Source organism: Stegostoma tigrinum, chromosome 18, assembly GCF_030684315.1.
Source record: "Stegostoma tigrinum isolate sSteTig4 chromosome 18, sSteTig4.hap1, whole genome shotgun sequence".
Taxonomy (NCBI): Eukaryota; Metazoa; Chordata; class Chondrichthyes; order Orectolobiformes; family Stegostomatidae; genus Stegostoma; species Stegostoma tigrinum.
In genome coordinates, this window is record NC_081371.1 from 23,610,359 (window position 1) to 23,631,801 (window position 21,443).

At 40.3% G+C, this 21,443-nt stretch overlaps 1 protein-coding gene across 1 annotated transcript in view; it reads right to left on the reverse strand.

The window, feature by feature from the left end:
• Positions 1-1,401: 1,401 nt before the first annotated feature.
• LOC125461005 (bcl-2 homologous antagonist/killer-like) overlaps positions 1,402-21,443 on the reverse strand; it is a 46,545-nt gene continuing 26,503 nt past the window's right edge. The window contains exons 4-7 of the mRNA XM_048549272.2: positions 12,467-12,605; positions 8,321-8,464; positions 6,613-6,793; positions 1,402-4,795 (exon numbers count right to left, since the gene is read on the reverse strand). Of these exons, the coding sequence (XP_048405229.1) occupies positions 4,688-4,795; positions 6,613-6,793; positions 8,321-8,464; positions 12,467-12,605 (572 nt within the window). The 3' untranslated portion in view covers positions 1,402-4,687. The remainder of the gene's footprint in view (positions 4,796-6,612; positions 6,794-8,320; positions 8,465-12,466; positions 12,606-21,443) is intronic.

The following is a 21,443-nucleotide window of genomic DNA, read 5'->3' on the forward strand; positions in this document are numbered from 1 at the left end:
TTGGGATGCGGTTGGGGGAGGGGATATTTTGAAGCTTGTGAAATTGATACCATTGGGCTGCAAGGTTCCCAAGCGGAATATGAGTTGCTGTTCCTACAACCTTCGGGTGGCATCATTGTGGCACTGCAGGAGGCCCAGGATGGACATGTCGTCTGAGGAATGGGAGGGGGAGTTGAAATGGTTTGTGTCTGGGAGGTGCAGTTGTTTGTTGCGAACTGAGCGTAGGTGTTCCGAGACTGGGTTTGTTTTCACTGGAATGCAGGAGGCTTCTTTCCCCCTAGGATAGAGGGATCAATTACTCAAGGACACCGGTTCAAGATGTGGGAGTTTACAGAGATGTGCAAGACACATTTTTCACACAAAGGGTGGTGAGTACCTGGAACATGTTGCCAGAGGAGGTGGTGGAAGCAGACACAATAGCAGCATTCGAGAAGCACCTGGATGAATACATTAATAGGAAGAACATAGAGGGATGTGGATCCTGTAAGTGAAAACAGTTTTAACACTGAAGGGCAAAAATGTCAGCATGGGCTTGGAGAGCCAAAGGGCCTGCTCCTGTGCAGTATTGTTCTTTGTTCCTGTTCAAAGCTACTATTTCAACTTTACTTTCAGATGCTCCTCCTGCTCAACATAAGCAGATTTTTTAAAGCGTGTGCATGAGTGAAGACTACAGGTAGAAGTGTGACATGCGAGATGTATGCATCAACGCATCTGAAATACCATATAATGCTCTAACTTGTATTAAATGAAAGAACATTACATTCCAGTAATAGACATAACTGCCTCTGTTGTCAGAAATAAACGGAAATCAAGGAGTTGACTGGACTGAGCGATAGAGGTCAAGGAACAGAGAATGTATTTTGTACAACACATGAATCAAAATCAAAGTTTAAAATTCACTTCACTAATGTTGCAATTTCTGAGCTCAAGCTACTAAAGATGGGTGCACCTGCAACTGCCCTGAAAAAGAAAAGATTATTGGAACACAATAGAGAGGGTTACAGATAGACAGTACAGAGATTATATTGTTGTTTTAAAAGATCTAGTAATTCAATGTCATTAATGTATTTCTCCATTTAACTTTAACTTTATTTTTGATTATTTTTCCAAAAGTCAACTTACTTGAATGCATAAATATGTACCAACTGTGATTTGTTGGTTTTGTGCAAGTGTTAAGATGCTATGAATGAGTTAATAATACAGTTTAAACAAGCTGAATTTTAAGTCATATTTCCAGTCTTTCAGATGTTGACTGGTCAGGAAGGGTTCAAAAGGTTTATCTGATATCCTGTGAGCCTTAAGAAGTTCCTGTATTTCCAACCAACGCATACTTACAAAACTGCTGTGCAGGAAATAGTGCACAGTCATCGCAGATGCAGGTGTTAGAAGCATATTATAAAATAATAGACAAAACCAATAAAACAAATTACATTACTCCGATCATAGTGCAATTTTCATTACAAGATGGATGACAAATGGCGCATTCTTCAAGATCACAAACTTTAATGTTAAAACAAAGTCAAATTGAAAAGCGATATCAGCTAGATGGTACATTGGTGATGTGAGCAGCCGGTGTGTGTTTGGGAACTATGTCATTACATTCATAGACAACAGACAATTGAGACAAGCATTTACCATTTGTTAGAAACTTTTTAGAACATTAGAAATTTCAATTACCGAGGAAAATAATCCAAAATGTTGCTGGGGAAACGCTCATACAATGCCATCTGGTGGCCAGATTGTGTAACTACATGTAGCAGGCTCTCATTAGAAATGTGAAAATATGTTGTTAGAACCAAACGGCTAGCCCAAAAACATGACAGAGAGTAAACAGGTAAGTTCTGTGGACAGGGTACGCGTGCATATAAATCTCTGTTAAGAAGTAAGTGGGTATGTGGATAGATAAACAACACCGCTTACAAACTACCACACTTGCAATACTACGTATGAGAAAATATAGGTGGTGAGTTGGATCAACTGGCTGAATGAATGATTGTGATGCAGAGTGACACTAACAGTGTAGGTTCAATTCTTGTCCCACATGAGGTCGCCATAAAAAGATTCTGCTTTCTCAACCTCACCCCTCTGCTGAAGCATGGTGGTTCTCAAATTCAACTCACCAGTTGTCTCTCTCCAAGGAGAGAATAGCCTATGGTTCTCTGGGACTAGGGAAACTTGCATTTCATTTCATCAAGGGAACTTAGAATATTTAACATGACATTACACAAATGCATCAATCATCTGAACCAAGATTAATGATCGCAACTTCAATTGGGAATCTTCTAAAATAAACTTAAAAATAAAACATAGACATGTTGTCAGGATTTCACTGAGGTTTAAAAGAGTAGAAAGGGCAGATGAGATAAGCCAATATGCATTTTAAGAGCCTGGATATTCTAAGAGGAAGGGAAGCCTGGCATGTAGCTCATATCCTGACTTGTTCTCTCACTTCATTGCTCATTCACTCAGGTTTATGAAATGCTGAGCAAAATAAATAGTTTTCAGCAGGGGGAGGAGATGGTGTTCATTGCGAGAGCAATTTAGTACAACAAAACAACACATAACATCACAACAGAATTACTTTTCTTACTAAGTTGAGTGATCACTTAGAACACCAGCTAAAATACTATAATCCTACCACACCTGAGCAAACCCTATTCCAAGTTATCTTGACAATAATGCTGCTTAGTTTTCATAGAATCCCTACAGTGTGGAAAAAGGCCCTTTGGCCCAACAAGTCCACACCAAACCACAGAGCAATCCCACCCAGACCCATCCCCCTATAATCCACCTAATCTACACTTCCCTGAACACTACAGGCAATTTGGCATGGCCAATCCACCTAACCTGCACATCTTTGGACTGTGGGAGGAAACCAGAGCACCCTGAGGAAACCACACAGACACAGGGAGAATGTGCAAACTCCACACAGACAGTTGCCAGAGGCTGGAATCAAACCCAGGTCCCTGGCGCAGGGAGGCAGCCGTGCTAACCGCTGTGCGCCCTTTTGTTGTATATGGATTCCTCTGTTGGTTTTCTTTGTTTTGACCCATAGCAGATTTTGATAGGTACATTTGTATTCTCTCAAATTTCCACTATTTTAGCCATGCATACTGTTAAACAATTCAAATTTGCAGTGATAGAATGTGTTAACCAAGCTGACCTCATGCCTCTAAGTATTTTTGATGCTTTTCTCTGGTGAAACCAGATTATGTGATGTTAGTATGCAAAGCATAAATTGTCCTGATTTTAACTCAAGGTCTACGTGTGTAAGCCAAGCAGTAAGCACATTTTGCAGCTTGAGGGGAATATGGAGAGATGCTAACTCCTGAACTTCAGTTATCTATCCAAAACTGGTCTCCAGGTCAAACCTGATAGGAACTATTAGGTAGATAATCAGCGGGAAGTGAGATTTAAAGCAGTAGGAGACAGCCACTAGGGACATAGGAAGCAGCTCCCAACAATAAGCGGTGATGTGGAGAAAGCCTGGCACAGATGGGCCAATGTTTCCTTGAGGTCTTGGTTCCTGATCCACAAGGAAAATATTACTCTTTCTTCTTATAACGTAACTTTTCATCCTGCTGCTGCCTAGCAACCAGATTTTACTGCAAGGTTTAGCTCTAAGTGCAGCCTGGAGTTAAAAATCACATTCTAGTGTATCTTGAACCTCAAATTTTGCACATTTATCAGTTCTTGAGCTGCCTGCAACCAGTTCCCAAACTCGGAAGTTAAAATGATGATTATTGGACCATGACTCACAACTCCTTTCCTAACAGTGTTGTGCGTACACCTATCCCACAAGAACTGGAGCAGCTCAAGACGTCTAGTCATCACCACCTTCTGAATGAATGAGCAATAAATGCTCAACAATTTAAAAAAAAAGGGAGATTGGCTTCTACCCACATCTCAAGCCACACAGGGATTGTTCTCATCGGTTAAAGCATTTAAAAATTGTATTTAGTTTGCTTGAATGGCACAGAACAGAAAGTGCTGGAGAAACTCAGTTAGTTGAGCAATATTCATACAGAAAGAAACAAAGTTAATATTTTGAGTCCAAACACTCTATTGTGTGTGTCTCTTCACAGATGCTGCCAGATCTGCTCAATTCCTTCAACACTTTGTTTTTATTTCAGATTGAGCTTTGAGGTGTCTTACTTTTCTTTTGCTTTTACTTCTGTGGTATATTCTATTGGATGGAGGTATCAATCCAAACAGATTAATACCTACATCAAAATCATGGGCAAATCATTTTACATCAATACCAAAAAAATATACTTTCACAAAGTAAATGTTCTGACTAGAAATGATGATTATCTTCTTCATATTTATGTAATAGTTCTTTTTCATATTATAGTTCAAGGCAACAGTGTTGCCAGGATCATCACAGTAATTTTGTATAGTACAGGAAAAACTACAACAAATATCCCCTTAGACAATCAATGCAGATAGTTATCAGCAACAGTCATATATTCAATTTCATTGTTATATTATTAAAGTTTAGAAAATGTAAGTGTGGCCCAGCACTTTTCCCAAAAAAATTTAAATATCCAAAGCAAAAATATTTGAAAAACATTATCTCTAATATTCAAAGTTGATAATAAAAAATCTCCACCACCAGGGTGAAGGAATCAGCAGATATGCTGCTTGGTCTAAGACCAGCTTGGACGATCCAGCACGGCACATGGAACTATTCATGGTTTATAAATCTTTGAGTAATTGCCACGCTCAGCATGACAGCCAGTAGAATTCCAAACAGCCACTTCAGGTTGGCATTCTCGATGGACAAGGCAGTGGTCTGTAAAATAAAGAGGGGGGGGAGAAAAAAAGTCTGTAGTTACTAAACCATCTGCTGTATGCTACAGCCTCTGGTGTTAGGCTTATGCAGCAGGTATTTAATAGAACAACAGTGAGCAGTTCCTCTACTTAAATTTCAATTTGGTTTTCAGTTAAACAGGGTAGGAAGCAATACTTCTACTTTTTGGAAGTAAAGAAATAGGAGTAGGTAATGCAAAAGATATGCGAATATGAGCAAAGAGTGGTCATAACACAAACCGTAAACACGGATACAAATGTTGAAAAGCAGACGGAATAACCGTGATGGAAAGGCATTTGATAGTTTTTAAAAAAGCTAATCTCAACAAGTTGAAAGGGAATAAATCGAGGAAAATTGGAAAGAAAACTTAAATTTGTTAGGACATGAAATGCTGCATTTATGGTAAAGATTGCAGAAATTGATGAAGAAGAAAGCTCTAATTTATTGCAATGACAGAAGTTCTTTCTGTAAAGGCTTCATGAAAACAAGATTTGATTATTTATCTGATTGTTATTTGTTATGTCTTTAGTGTGAGCAAATAGTCTAGCAGTACAGACTGCTGCATGTCTCCATAACAGTGAATAAATTTCACTGGCTGTGAAGTACTATAGAATGTTCAAAGGCTATGAGAGGTCCAAGTTCTATTTTCTTTTGGTGATATTAGTGAGAGCTATAGGTATGTGACTGGTAAACCAGAAAAATTGGCATTTATTGTAGAAGAAATATTCTATTCTTTTGCCTCTACGATTATATTAATATTGTTAAACACCGTAATTAGATGCAGGGCTCATTTCAACTTTGCAGTCTTCCATCGTTTTCCTGCCCAAATGCCTTATGTAATTTACACATATACACAAAGTCTGGATGTAGTGTACATTACCTGACACAACATTTAGTGTAATTATGGTGATTAAAACTTAGTAGTACAGGATCATAAATGCACTAATAAAACAGAACCATCAACAGAAATGGAGCTAAGTTCCATAGACACCTCGGAGAAGGTCATTGTGAAGTGTGGGAAAAGAATTGGAAAAATTAATAATTGAATAGGCCTCAGGATTTCAACATCAGTATCCACAACACAACTGTTGATTTTACACTTATGAACAAATGCTGTTAAAACAGCAGAGGCTTCCCTTTTAATGTGTTGAGTTACATTAACTCAATAATGATCAAATAATTTCCATGTAAATTTGTTTTGACAAAATAATAAGACTGTTTTCAGTTCTCATTTGGAACATATTTTATTTTTCTTGCCTTTAATTATAAAAGATAATTTGGGTATTGGTCACAGAGAAAGATGTTTAAATGACTTGACACAGCAGATAGCACATTCAGACTAATGTGAAGTTGAGTGAGATAATAGACTCTGGGATGAAAAGCAATTATGGAAGTTCCTTGAATGTGTAGTCAAGCAGACACCACGTTACTCTTCTAGAATTTAAACCATGTAGCTTTTCCAAATCTGCTGTTTCCCTTTCAAACACAATTGCCCCTTCCTCAAATTATATATATTCTGAAGTTCGAGATCAACACGCCTTCAGCAATGCTGATTAAACATTTGTGTTCATCAGGATTTCTTCAAATCCACACCTTCCAAATTCAACTAAAATTAACGTTTTCTGCATAAATTTGCAACTCAGTGTCTTCTGGCTCTGTTTCTTTCCGAATTTCTCAACTTAAAGTAGCTGATAAAGACAAAAGGCAATGAGATGAAAAGTTTTGAAAGAATCTCCTTACAATGTGACATAAATCCACACAGATTAACATATTCCCACCACACCACATTGCATACTTACCCAGGCTCCCTGTTCAACAATCCATTGGGCAATTTGGTTCTTTGCAATAAACTTTGCAACAGATTTTGTAGCTTTGCCGGAACACCCCGTAACTGCTCTCTGATAGACATAAGTCACCATTTTGTAGCCAAGGCTCAGCAGAGCAATTGTTTGGCTCCAATTGATTCCACTGTCATATAATCTGTGTTGTCGAAAATTGATACACTTAACACAAAAAACTTGTTACATGTGGATTAGCTAGCACATTACATGTTTAAAACAATCATATCAACAGTGATATTATTTTTTTAAAACCAGTTTACATAATCTGCTTTTAATATTTTTACATCTCCTAATTGAAAACTAACACAATATTCATTTTAGATAACAAGGTGTGGAGCCGGATGAACACGGCAGGCCAAGCAGCATCTGTTCATCCAGCTCCACACCTTGTTATCTCGGATTCTCCAGCATCTGCAGTTCCTGTTATCTCTGATACAATATTCATTTTCTTAATTTTTCAAAGTTTACTTTAATCTTTCATTTGCTTCCTTCCATTGACCAGATTCTTTTATTCTTTCACTCAGTCTCCCCATTTCTTAATTGTTCTGAAATGATATCTAAAGATTCATTTGGTCACCTTCTCTGCAAAGTCAATTCTCAAACAAAAGACCAGGTAAGTGTTACAATTCCTAAGGAAACCAAGAACTTGAAAAAAAATCAAACTACACAAAACAAAGGAAATCACTAGACAAGATTCAACTTCTGAAATTTTTTAATGTTAAACTCAAACAGAAATCACAATAAATTAAAAATGAACTGACAAAAAAAAATTACATTCAACAGAAACCATGAATTATACGTTAAACAATTGGATCCAGAGAGAGAAACATCACAAGTTTGTCAGGAAGCCCTGTTAGCACACATGATCCTATGTGCCATACCAAAATGCCTCAACTCTACAGTCCTCTGGCTATAACACAGGTGTTACTCTTTGTAACACAAAATTTGATCATCATGAGTCCCCGACAATACCTTCACTCCAAACTTCTAGGAAAACAATTACCACTAAAAAGGCACATTTCTGCCGAAGCTCCTTCTCTATCCACAACAGTCTTGATGGCATAATTTCCCCAGAGGTCCCTTCGTCCAAACACTAACACCTCAGTATACATTGTGATCATCTCTGATTGGAAAAAAACAAACATTCAGTTCCTCAGATGTACGGTGCCTCATAAAGCTCTAAGTCTCTACATCATCTGACACTTGCAGAAAACAGATCCCAGAGAACACTGTATTTCTTTTCTACTCTACAAATATGTTTATCTCACAACCCAAGGTCACAGTCCAGGCCATAGCTATGTCCTTTATCTGGTTCTCATGTTTCGCAGAAACCTGTACCAGAGGCTGCTTCTCAGAATTTTGATGTCATAGCCAGGATATTTTCTGGATAATTCTACCCAACCACAAGGAAACATGGAGACTGGAGTTTCTGCTTAAATTAGAGAATGTAGTAGAGGAGCTGAAACCATTTTATAACAATAAGCTCCACTTGGTAGCATAGACATAGAGATGTACAACACAGAAACAGACACTTTGTGAAGTTAGCATTGGAACTATTTTGCTGAGTGACCTGCATACCAGAATTTACAACAATTAAAGTTCATATAAACCACTGCTACTTATTAGATTTGTATGGCAAATATTGACAACATAATTCAAAACTTACCTTCCAGCACTTCTACGAAAGGACTGATATCCAAGTTCAGATGGGAGAGAAAGGTATGCCTGCACACCTTGAAATTCCCTGTTCTTTTGATGATTAAGTTCATCTCCAATGATTGCCAGCTGACGTCCTATTTCCATAATGGAGCTATGAAGGTAACATCCAATGTCACTGTTAAAAGACTGCTGGATTCATTTTATACTATATTAACTAAAATAAGAATCTTTACATTCTCATGACCAGAAGCAAAACACATCAACAATTTCTATTTAGCTTCCTCCATTTTTCCACTTCTATTTACTGTCCTTCTATGGCTACTGGCCCACCACCACAGTTAAACCTCAAACAACTCAATCTTTGCCCGTGCTGGCATTTTAGCCCCTCAATAACATGGGAACAGTTAACAGAACATTTTATCTAAAAACTGAACAGCATGACACACAGCCATACAGATATACAGCCTTCAGACCAATTCGTCAATGCTAACCAGATACCCTTAATAAATCTAGTCCTATTTGCCAGCATTTCACCAATATCCCTCTAAACCCTTCCTATTCATATGCCCATCCAGATGCTTTTTAAAATGTTGTAATTGTACCAGCCTCCACCACTTCCTCTGACAGCTCATTCCATACACGCCCCATTCTTTGTGTGAAAAGGTTGCCCCTCAGATCCCTTTCAAAATCTTTCCCCTCTCACCTTAAACCTATGCCCTCTAGTTTTGGACTCCCATATTCCAGGGAAAAATCCTTGTCTATTTGTCCAATCCATGCCCCACATGATTTTATAAACCTCTATAAAGGTCACCCCTCAGCCTCTGATGCTTCAGGGAAAATAACCCAGCCTAGTTCTGCCTCTCCCTATAGCTCAAATCCTCCAACCCTGGCAATATCTTTGAAAATCTTTTCTGAACCCTTTCAAGTTTCACAACATCCTTTCTATAGGAGGGAGACCTGAACTGAACATAGTATTCCAAAAGTTGCCTTAACAATGTCCTGTACAGCTGCAACATGACCCCCCCATGCCTATACACAATGCACTAACCAATAAAGGCAAGCATACCAAACACCACCTTCACTATCCTATCTGTCTGCCACGCCACTTTCAAAGAACGATGAACCTGCACTTCAAGGTCTCTTTGTTCAGTAATACTCCAAGACTTAACATGAAGTGTACAAGTCCTGCCCAGATTTATCTTTCCAAAATGCAGTGCTCACATTCCAATCTGAAAAGCAAACCTACACCACAACCCTCTGTATTCTAACTCAAACCAGTTCTGCATCCAAATGGCTACTTCTCCATACATTCCATCTGATCCAAACTTGATAACCAGTCTACCATAAAGAACCTGGTCAAATGCTTTACTGAAGACCATATAGATCACGCCCACCACTCTGCCCTCATCAATTCTCTTCACTATTTCTTCAAAAAAGTCAAGTTCATGAGAAACAAGTTCCCACACAAAAAGCCATGTTGACTATCCCTAATCAGTCCTTGCCTTTCCAAATATATGTAAATCCTTTCACTCAGGATTTCCTCCAACAACCTGCCCACCACCGATGTCAGGCTTACTGGTCTACAGTTCCCTGGCTTTTCCTTACCACCTTGTCTTAAATAGTGGCACCACATTAGCCAATGTCTTCCAGCACCTCACCTTTGGCTATCATTGATCTCCGCAATGGGTGCAGTAATCACTTCCCTAGCTTCACAGAGTTCCATGTTACACTCGATCAGATCCTGGGCATTTATCTATCTTTCTGCATTTTAAGACGTCCAGCACTTCATCCTCTGTGATATGGATATTTTTCAAGATGTTGCTATTCATTTCCCCATGTTCTCTATCTTCCATATCCTCCTCCACAGTAAACACTGATGCAAAATAGTTGTTTAGTAGCTCCGCCATCTCCTACTGTTCCACACAAAGGTGGCCTTGCTGAATCTTAAGGGGCCCTATTCTCTCCCTAGTTATTATTTTGTCCTTAATGCATTTGGATTCTTCTTAACCCTATTTCCCAAAGCTGTCTCATGTCACGTTTTTGCTCTCCTGATTTCCATCAATTGTACTCCTACTGCCTTTGTATTTTTTCCTCGGGATTCACTTGATTTCTGCTGTCTATACCTGACATATGCTTCCTTCTTATTCTTGACCAAAACCTCAATTTCTCTAGTCATCCAGCATTCCCTACATCTACCAGCATTGCTCTTCACTCTAACAGGAACATACTGTCACTGGACTCGCATCCTCATCTTTGAAGGCATCCCATTTTCCAGCTGTCCCTTTACCTGTGAACATCTACCCCCAATCAACTTCTGAAACCTCTTGCCTAATATCATCAAAATTGGCCTTCCTCCAATTTAGAACTTTAACTTTGATATCCAGTCTATCCTTTTCCATCACCAATTTAAAACTTATAGAATTAAAGGTCACTGGCCCTAAAGTGCTCCCCACTGATACCTCAGTCACCTGCCTTGCCCTATTGCTGACCTCCTCTAGAGGTACATCCACATACTGAATCAGAAAAATTTCTTGTACACATTAAAATTCCTCCTCATTCAATCTCAAGTTCCACACTTACTCATAGGCAAGGAAAGGATTTCTACCTCATTTGTCTATCTATACTTCTACATCCAAAGCACTGAAGTTTGTGTCATGTCCAAAACTATCAATACCTTTTAGATGCTTGTGCAGTCTGTATTGGAATTGATGATCACTAAATATTTTTAAAAATATGTTAAAACGTTCTCAAGGATGGTGATATTGTGGGGCAACTTTAACTAACAACACATTGTTTTAAAAGGAGGTTGAGAAGCTAAAGATTTGACTCAGAAACCCAACTAACCTCAACTGCAAACAGTTTTAACAGGTGGTTTGAGAGATAGCTGATTATCCTACTCGAGGAGGGGAGCTGTTACTCATTAAGTATATCAAAAGGCAACATTCCTTAATTTTTGCAGTAATTCTATCCTTAAACGTAGTTGGCCTGTTTCCCTGGTCCTCAGGATACCTGGCAGGTGAAAGAAGCAAGAAGCACTGAATACACAAGCCTGTACAGCACTGCCTGTGGGCCGGAAGAAGGAGAAGGAATGGGTCTTCCAGGTCCTGAGGAACTAATCAGCAAAGTGTGTGCTCCAGTCTGCAACTGGACCTGCTCATCCATCACCACTAATGGCTACTGCCACCCTCACACCAGGCCTAGCAACCACCTAACCTCTTGTGTAGGAAAATCCACCTTCTTCCCCATTATCCCTACTACACTGAACTAGGACAGCCTGCTCGCGCCCAAGCTCAGTTTCATCCTTGTGCCACAGTATCTCCAGCTAACATGCAGCCAGCCTGTCAATAAGATTGACGTTGGACCCAAAACCTACGGAAAAAATATGTTTATTGTTGTCCTGCAGTTAAAAACTGCAGGAAGTTCGGGAAATCTGTGCTTTTGTGGCTCCCAAGCTCAAAACAACCTTTTTTTAAATTTTTCAAGCAACCTTGTTCAGAGCTGCTATTACACATCTCTGGAGGAAATGGAATTTGAACTGGAGCCTCCTGGTCTAGAAGTAGCGACACTACCATTGTGTCGCAACAGTCCTCAAAACAGTTCTCTTCTTTTGCAATAAAAACCAAAAGAACTGCGGATGCTGAAAATCAGGAACAAAAACTGAAATTGCTGCATAAGCTCAGCAGGTCTGGCAGCATCTATGAAGAAAAGTTCAGAGTTAATGTTTTGGGTCTGGTGACCCTTCCACAGGACTCTGAGGAAGGGTCACCAGATCCAAAACGTTAACTCTGATCTTTTCTTCACAGATGCTGCCAGATCTGCTCAGTTTCACTGATTTTTATTTCAGATTTCCAGCATCTGCAGTTCTTTGTTTTACTTTACTTCTACATTTGTTCTTTTCCACCAGAATTGGTGCTGTATCTTCATAAGTGTAATTCTACAGCCATTTATTAAATAATTCTGTTATGTCCATATTGTATCCATTTTAATTGTTGTTATGATTGCTCAACTAGAAATACAAAATGATTGTTGCTAGTGGAAATGGAATGAATACAGATCTGAGATATTAATAATTACAGTATTTAAGAACTAGCCCTGTATCTCTAAACATTATATTAAAATAGTTTTGTAATTAAGAATTGAATCACATATATACCTGGGACTTGTCTGGTTTGTGGTTACTGGCAAATCAGGCACAATCATTCCATTTTCTATATTCTCTTCCATCTCACTCTGATTTTGGTAATACACAGTATTCTGAAAGAGATTCTCTGCTTCATTCACCTTGCCATGCTCTGTGAGGAAAATAAAATAAGCAAAAACTGATCAATTCAGGTGGAAACGTTAAATAATGGGTGAGTATGTCAATGCGCAACTACTATCTTGTAACTATTTTATATGTCACCATGCCTTTAATGTACTGAAGGTGATCTTCTACACCTAAATAATAAGACCAGGCACTGAAAAGTTTGCATGTTACTGGAACAAACAAACCCATATAAACATGTAGTGTTATCTCATTAGTTATTTTTCGTTAACTCACTGACTGGATTGGACCTAATGGTTGGTGCTCAAGTTAATTCAGGGAACGGGTAAATGAAACAAGTTCAGATTTTTAGAGGATTACCATATGACCCATTTCAATTTTTGTCAGGTAGCTAAAAATCTTTGATCCAAAAACCTGATTGATGGATGTTACAAAAACATCAAGACATAGCCACAAATACATAATGTAATTGAGAGTCGGATTGCACTGTTTGGCAAACCAAAACACCCACAATAGGACAGCCACAGAGTCGGAGATGACAAAGGTTGATGTGTCTCCAAAACCTAAAAGAAAGTTTAATAGCCTCAAGTAGAAGAACCTCCCACACCCATCATTATTTGACAAGCAACCAATTCATCTCTCTGCTTCCTGCTGGGAAACCTTCCTTGCATCAGGAATATGACATCTGAACACAGCTCTTTGCTCACCACCCCAGGCCTAGAAACATTTCATTGTTGCCTCCCCAGGTGTATTCTTCAATTTAACATTTGGCCTGTTCACACCGGTCCCGGATTCCCTGCAGCCAGTACTGTAAAAGCCCACATAAAGACGGTGAAATTGTACGTGCAATGAAAAGCCAGTGCTGTTTGTTCTCTGCTAAAAGATGAAATCCAGGTCATAATTCCAAATGATACTTTGATTTGGTGGGTGCTGAGAGGGTCTTTTTCCTTAATTGACTACGGCCAGGGACATAGTTTAAAATACATTAAAATTTAAGTCAGCGATGACATTTCTTTTCCTCTAAGAAAACTGTTAGTGTGTGGACTTCTCTTCCCCAGACAGCAGTAGAGGCTCCAGGGCTGAATGGTAAACTCCATGTCAGGTGATGTTACAGACAAATCACAATACATGATACAAGAGGCTGGCATCATCCGGTCTAAAAGTGATAAATGGCTTCTGACTATCAGAAGAAGGGTCAGTCCACTGCTCACATTCCTTAACAGCAGTGTATAGGATCCACAGTAGAAATTTGCCAAACATCGTTAGACAGCACCTTCAAAACACTTGCCCACCCCACCTCCATCTCAGAGGAAAAGGGCAGCAGATATCTGAGAACACCACCTGCAAGTTTCCATTAAAGCCAATCAACATCCTGACTTGGAAATGTATCATTGTTCCTTCATGGTCACTGGGTCAAAATTCTGGAATGCCCTCCCTAACAACACCCCAGGTCTACCAGTGCAGTCCATTTGCTGTGGTTCAAGATTCTCAAGAGCAATTCAGGACAGGCAATAAACATTGGTCTAGCCTGCAATGCTCACAAATAAAAGGAAAATGTTATTTTTGGGATATTAGAATACAAGTTGCATACATTCTATAGATTGTACAAAATTAGAACATCACTACAATCAAGTTTATGGATCAAAAGGTGGAATCTCGTGTCTTTATTCCCTTAGTAAGAACCTGGGATCCCACTTTGTCAACATAAAATTAAGGTTTAGGCCCAAATGAAGATTGTAAAAACATTTATTTGTATAGACCAGAATTATAATATTGTATTGGTATATATTATTCCAAATTAAAACAAGAGGTGAGAGATCGCTCAGTGACTTAAGAGGCCAACCTGAACCAAATCACCCAAGACCTATTGCCATGGCAAAGGCTTTTACTCCCCTTGATGTGGAAGATGATTCCTGAAAAGTGAAACTGGATGAAAGCTTCAGTTTTTTAATAATTACATTATGGACACAATTTGGGAGATGCAGCTCGTTGCACATGCTGTTTGCCATTCCCTCTGCTTCAGAACATTATAAATGTACACACAGTCAGTGCTCTCCTGAAGTCAAAGCCATCGTGGGCGCTCTGCTAGCAAATGGATGGGGGCACAAGATTGAAGAAGCCATCACAGATCATGTGCGGAACCCGCAGCAATGCACAGGACAAGCAGCAACTTTCACTCAAAGCAAACATCTGGCAACAGTAGCTCGACATGCTCTAAAAGTCATCAACTCAGTAGAGAAACTGAATCGGAAAGGACAGGCATCTTGCTCTAATCAACACTCACGCCAGGAATAACATTTCCCAAGGAGGGAACATTACCCCAAAATCATTTGAAATACAACTGACCTTTAGGAAATCTGGCAGCAACACCTTTCCTTCCAGTCAATCGCATGATATACAAGCATAAAAGAAATTTCAGGCAAGTAAAGACTACCTGGTTTATCACACCTGCATCCCATTATCGCTGTTTGTAGCATCCTGATTAAAAAGTTCTTAGCCACAAGCAATCATGAAACCTAAAATCTTCTAGCCAATCCTCCAACATGACTCGAGTACGTACCGGCTGTACTAAATCACTAGCCCATGACAGTCACCAGATTTTATAGGCCACTTTTCATTCATTCAAAAGGGATAGTACAAGAGATGTGGAGAATGATCCAACCTAAGGGACTAGCAGACCTTTACTTCAGCTGCTGTGATCTACGACTCTTTTATGTTTCAACCAAAATATAAAAAGATCCCCTTCCATTCCAGGTCAGTATGTCGGTTTAATGGTTAGCACTACTGCCTTACAGCACTAGGGACCTGGTTTCAATTCCAGCCTCAGATGTCAGTGTGCGTTCCCTCCAGGTGCTCTGGTTTCCTTTCACAGTCCAAAGATGTGCAGGTTAAGTGAATTGTCAGGGGAAATTCATGGTTATAGAGCTGTACGGCACGAAAACAGACCCTTCTGTCCATGCCAACCAGATATCCTAAATGAATCCAATCCGATTTAGCCCACATTCTTGTAAACCCTTCCTATTCATATCCCCATCCAGATGCATTTTAAATGTTGTAATTATACTAGCCTCCACCACTTCCTCCAGCAGGTCATTCCATCCATGCACCACCCTCTGCCTGAAAAAGCTGCCTCTCAGGTCCCTTTTAAATCTTTCCCGATTCACCCTTAACCTATGCCCTCTAGTTTTGGACTCCCACAACCCAAGGAAAAGACGTTCTATATTTATCCTATCTGTGCCCCTCATGATTTTATAAACCTGTATAAGATCATCCCTCAACCTCCAATGATAAAATAGCAGCAGCCTATTCAGCCTCTCCCTATAGCTCAAACCCTCCAACTCTGGCAATATCCTTGCAAATCCTTTCTGAACTCTTTCAAGTGTCACAATATTCTTCCTATTGGCATGCACACGATACTCCAAAAGTGGCCTAACCAATGTCCTGAACAGCTCCAACATGACCACCCAACACCTATACTCAAACGCAGTGACCAATAAAGGCCTCTTCGCTATCCTATCCAAGAGTCTACTTTTATGGAACTATGAACCCGCACTCCAGCAACAACTCACCAGTACCTTATGATTAAGAGTATGAGTCCTGCTCTGATTTGCGTTTCCAAAATGCAGCACCTCACTTTTATTTAAATTATACTTCATCTGCCATTCCTTGGTCCACTGGCCCATACGATCAAGGTGTCACTGTACTCTGAGGGAGCTTCTTTGCTGTCCAGTACACCTTCCAATTTTGGTGTCATCTTCAAACTTACTAACCATACCTCCTGTGTTTACATCCAAGTCACTTAAAATGACAAAAAGCAGTGGACTCAGCACCAATCCTTGTGGCACATCCACTGGTCACAGGAATAGAGCAGGTGGTAGGGTGAGAGCGGGATGTTCTTCAGAGGTCAGTGAGGACTCGATAAGACAAATGGCCTATTTCCACACAGTAGGGGTTCTAGGGTTTATTGTAACCTGGCTTACTCACACAAGAGACAATGTTGAATCGCTCAGCGGAATATAAACAGAACAAGGCCTGAGATAACAAGGTGCAGAGCTGGATGAACACAGCAGGTCAGCAGCATCAGAGGAGCAGGAAGGCTGACGTTTCGGGCCTAGACCCTTATTCAGAAACAAGGCCTACTGGAATTTGCATAACAAACCTTTTCCCTCCAGGCAACAGCAACGACAACAGATGCAAAGACAAAGGAGCATACATTTTATGTTTAATGAAAAGCAGTACAGCCTCAATTATAAGGCCAACTGCCATTTTTCTTATCGTTTCTTTATATGTTGTCATTTGTATTTGTAAAGTTCCATCCCACACAGAGAAACTACTGTGCCATTCACAATGAGCTTAGTGACCAGCTGGGATCGACATGTACTTAATCAGCTAAGAGGGCAGGTGGTGGGGACCCTTCTCGTTTCCCCACCTCCAACTTGATCCAGTTCATGGCAGAAAAGTTGGAAAACCAGACAATTCCCATGCCAAGTGAGGCACTTAAGTGAGCAGTTAGGGAAATTAATCTATATGGGGCTGTTTACCAGCTCTGAGGGGGATCCCTTGTTCAAAGGCACTCTGTCTAATTGGGGGATCCGATATCAGCAAAGGGGAGCTAACAAGAACTAAGCACCTGCCCTTGCTCCTCACTCCCTAACAAATGACTCCCCCAAACAAGCACCTTGCAAACTACTGCCTATCATCACCCATGTTTGTGCTGAATACTGCACTTTGGGTGATCATCCTTCCAACAACAGCCAGTGGGACTGCTATTCATTCTTGGAATTACAGATTTTTCATAGCACAGGAGTCCAATCAGCCCAGCATGCCTGTACAGACTGGGAAACAAGCATTATGACTTAGTGCCAGTCACCTGCATTTCCCAGTACAATACTATTTGAAAATGAGCAATCCTCCAATGCCCTCAGAAACACTTAACTGACTGTACTTCTACTATATTTTGTGGAAGTGCATTTCAGACATACCACTCATTGTGAGATGGATCTTTTACTTAGGTCACATTTGCTATGTTTGCAAATCACTTTAAAATTTGTGCCCTTTTGTCAACAGGAATGGGTTCTCCCTATCTACTCTACTCAGACGTCTCAAGATTTTGAAAACTTTTATCATATGTCCTCTTAGCCAGATGCCCAAGGAGAATAGGCCAAATTCCTCCAATCTATCTTCATAACTGAGGTTTCTCTGATTCTCTGGAATCATTTCTGTTATTCTCTTCATCCTGTAGTGTGGCAACCAGAATTGTACACAATACTCCAGCCAAGGTCTAATAAATGCAATGTGTATGTTCAGCGAAACCTTTTCGTTCTTCTACTCTGTGCCCCTATTTAAAAGTTACGTAGTGATATTATCACTACAATAAGAATTCGGAGATTCAGATAATGTTTTGGGGACTCGGGTTCAAATCCCAGGCAGATGATGAAATTTGAATTAAATATAAATCTGGGATTTATTGAAGTAATTATCAGGAAAATCCTATCTGGTTCACTAATGACCTTTAGGGAAGGAAACTGCCACCTTCAACTCATCTGAATATATTGACACCTAACTGTCCTCTGAAAAAGCCACTCAATAACAATTGCTAGCAAGTCTCAGAAAGAATGATACGAGAAGGGCTTCGTGGCATTCATGTATACACTAGAAAGCTGCCCTCAACATTGATTGTGGACCCATGAATTTTCATGGCATTAGGTCAAATTGGGCAAGAAAATATCCTGATGCTGACTACATATCACACCACCTCCCACCTCAGCTGATGTGTGTTACGACACAGAGGCAACAAGCCTAACTAAATAAGACTAGATATGCAATGTAATGAAAGTAAAATACCTGCTGACCCTCAAAGGTTGCTCAGTTGTTCAGAATTTAAACAGAATTTACAAATAACCAATCTTGCACCAAGTTTATAATTTAAACAAAAAATTAACAGTTTATTATTAAATAATGTAACTTCAGAAGAACATAGATAAACATTAATTAGATCACCTGGTAGTTATGATTTAAATCCAATCTTCTTTGATCATTAACCTCTATTCTCTAACTGATAGACACAGTTGAGGGATTGTTTTATTTTTAAAAAAATATCATAAGTTGCTCAATGGCAAAAGATCAAAACGTAAGTTCATGACCATATCTGTAATCATGGCCACCAAAGTCCCTGTGGAGATGAAATCTCACCTTTACTTCATATCACATTGTTCATCACTATCACCATGCTAAAATGGGGTAGACTTCAAACAGATCTATCTATTCAACACTAGACAACCATGAGGTGCTATGAGCAGCAGAATCGTACTCCAACACAATCTACAGCCTCATGCCTGCTATGTGCCATTCTAACGTAGCTATCAAGGCAGGGGATCAATGAAGAATGCAGGAGAGTACAGTAAAGACTATGGGTCCTGACAATATTCCAGCAATAGTACTGAAGACATGTGCACCAAAACCTGCCTCACTCCTAGCCAAACTGTTTCAGTACAGCTATGATATTGGCATCTGCCTGGCAACGTGGAAAAGCAGGATTAATCCAACCCAGCAAGTTATCTTTCCATCAATCTATTGTTAATCACCAGTGAAAGAGATGGATCATGGTAGATGTCATCATCACAGTAACAGTCATCAGCTACCAAGCTATATTTTCTCAGCCATAACTTGTTCACTAATGCCCAGTTTGGGTTCCACTCAGGCCACAGCTCCTGAGCTCATTACAGCCTTAGTTCAAACATTGACAAGGGAGCTGGATTCAAGAGGTGAGGTGAGAGACTGCCCTTGACATCAAAGCTGCATGTGACCTAGGAAAACTAGAGTCAATGGGTATCAAGGGGCAAACTCTCCAGTGGCTAGAGTCATACTTGGCACAAAAGGAAGATAGTTGTGGTTGTTGGAGGACAGTCATCTTAGCTCCATGATAATGCTACAGGAGTTCTTCAGGGTAGTGTCCAAAGACTAGCCACCTTCAGCTACTTATCAAAGCCTTCCCTCCATCATAAGGTCAGAAGTAGGGATGTTCACCAATAGCTGCACAATGCTCGGCATCATTTCTGGCTCATCAAACAGTGAAGCAATCCATGTCCAAATGCAGCAGGGCCTGGACAATTCCAGACTTAGGCTGAAAACTCGCAAGTAATATTTGTGGAATACAAATGCCAGGCAATGATCATGACCAACAGGAGAGAATCTGAGCATCACTCCTTGACATTCAGTGGCATTATCACCACTATCAATATCCTAGCGCTTATCATTGACCTGAAACTGACCTGACTAGCCATAACAACACAGTGGCTACAAATGCAGGTCAGAAGCTAGGAATCTTGCACTGCATCATTCACCTCCTGACTCCCCAGAGTTTGTCCACCATCTACCAGGCACAAGTCAGCGGTGTGAAGGAATACTTTGCAGATGGAGGAGGAATGCAGCTGTAAACAATGCACAAGAATCTTGACATCATTCAGGGCACAGTAGGCGGCTTAGCTGGTACCATATCTAGAAGGTACACCTCAGAAATTCAATAAGGGCCTTTAGACAGCACCTTCCAAATTTAAGACCACTACCATTAATAGGACAAGTGTAGCAGATACATAAAAACACACTGACCTACAAGTTCTCCTCCAAGCCACTCACCACCCTGATTTGGAAAATATATCACTGTTTCTTCATTGTTGTTAGTTTTACATCCTGGAATCTGTTGTCAGGTTGGGTCCAACATCAGGGCCTGAATCAGAATCATGTCATATTGGGTCAATGAAGGTCGGCTAAGATCCAGCTGGGTTTGACGTTGGAGAGGGGGTTGGGTCAGGACCAGGGAGGTCAGGTCAGCTCTTGGTGTAAGAGTGTAAGCAATTGGGAGAGGTACAGTTGGGAGAGTGAGCTAAGTATGGGGCCTGTTGAACAGTTACACAGGAGTTAGGAAATGGTAGACTATTTTATACACAGTCTGAGTAACTCTTTTGCTCAATTTCATGAGAAACCTTCAAAGTCTCAAATTTAAAAGGGAGACTTTTGGAGGGGTCCAGAAGTAGAGGATTCGTGCAGGGAAAAATTCAATTTCCCAAGCAATTCCTTTGGAGTGTGCTCCAATGGAGATTCTGCAGATTGCTCATGTGCAACTCTACTTTGGATTAATGGCTGTCAGACCATTGGAAAACCTGTGCCTATGTTCCAGTGACTGTCGGTTATTGTCACCTAGGAACCTGGTGCTCTCAAACCTCTCAAAAGCGCTCGGTTGATGCAGTTGGGGGCGTAATCTCCTCCCTTCTTCCTGAAGTCAATGATCAGTTCAATTATTTTGCTGACATTGAGACAGAGGTTGCTATCATTGCTCCACGCCACCAAACCCTCTATCTCCTTTCTGTATTCTGATTCATTGCTGTTCAATATCCATCCTACCACGGTGGTGTTGTCAGCAAATAGTAGATGGTGTTCATTTGGAATTTGGTTACATAGTCATGGGGGTACAGGGAGTACAGTGGGGACAGAGAACCCATCCTTGGGGGGCTCCAGTGTTGAAGATTATCATGGTGGATGTGCAGTTGTCTATGTTCACTGATTACGGTCTGTTGGTCAAGAAGCTGAGGATCCAGTTGCAGACAGTGGAGCTGTGATCTAGGTCTCAGAGTTTTGAGATTATGTTGAAGGTGAAGCTGGAGTCAGTGAGTTGGAATCTAATGTAGGCATCCTTGTTATCCAGATGTTCCAAGTGTGAGTGCAGAGCTAGGGAAATAGCATCTGCTGTGGACCTGTTACATTCATGGGCAAATTGCATGGGATCAAAGCAGGCTAGGATGCAAGTTGATGCAAGTCATGACCAGCCTCTCAAAGCACTTCATGATTACGGAGAGCACAGCCTTTGGGT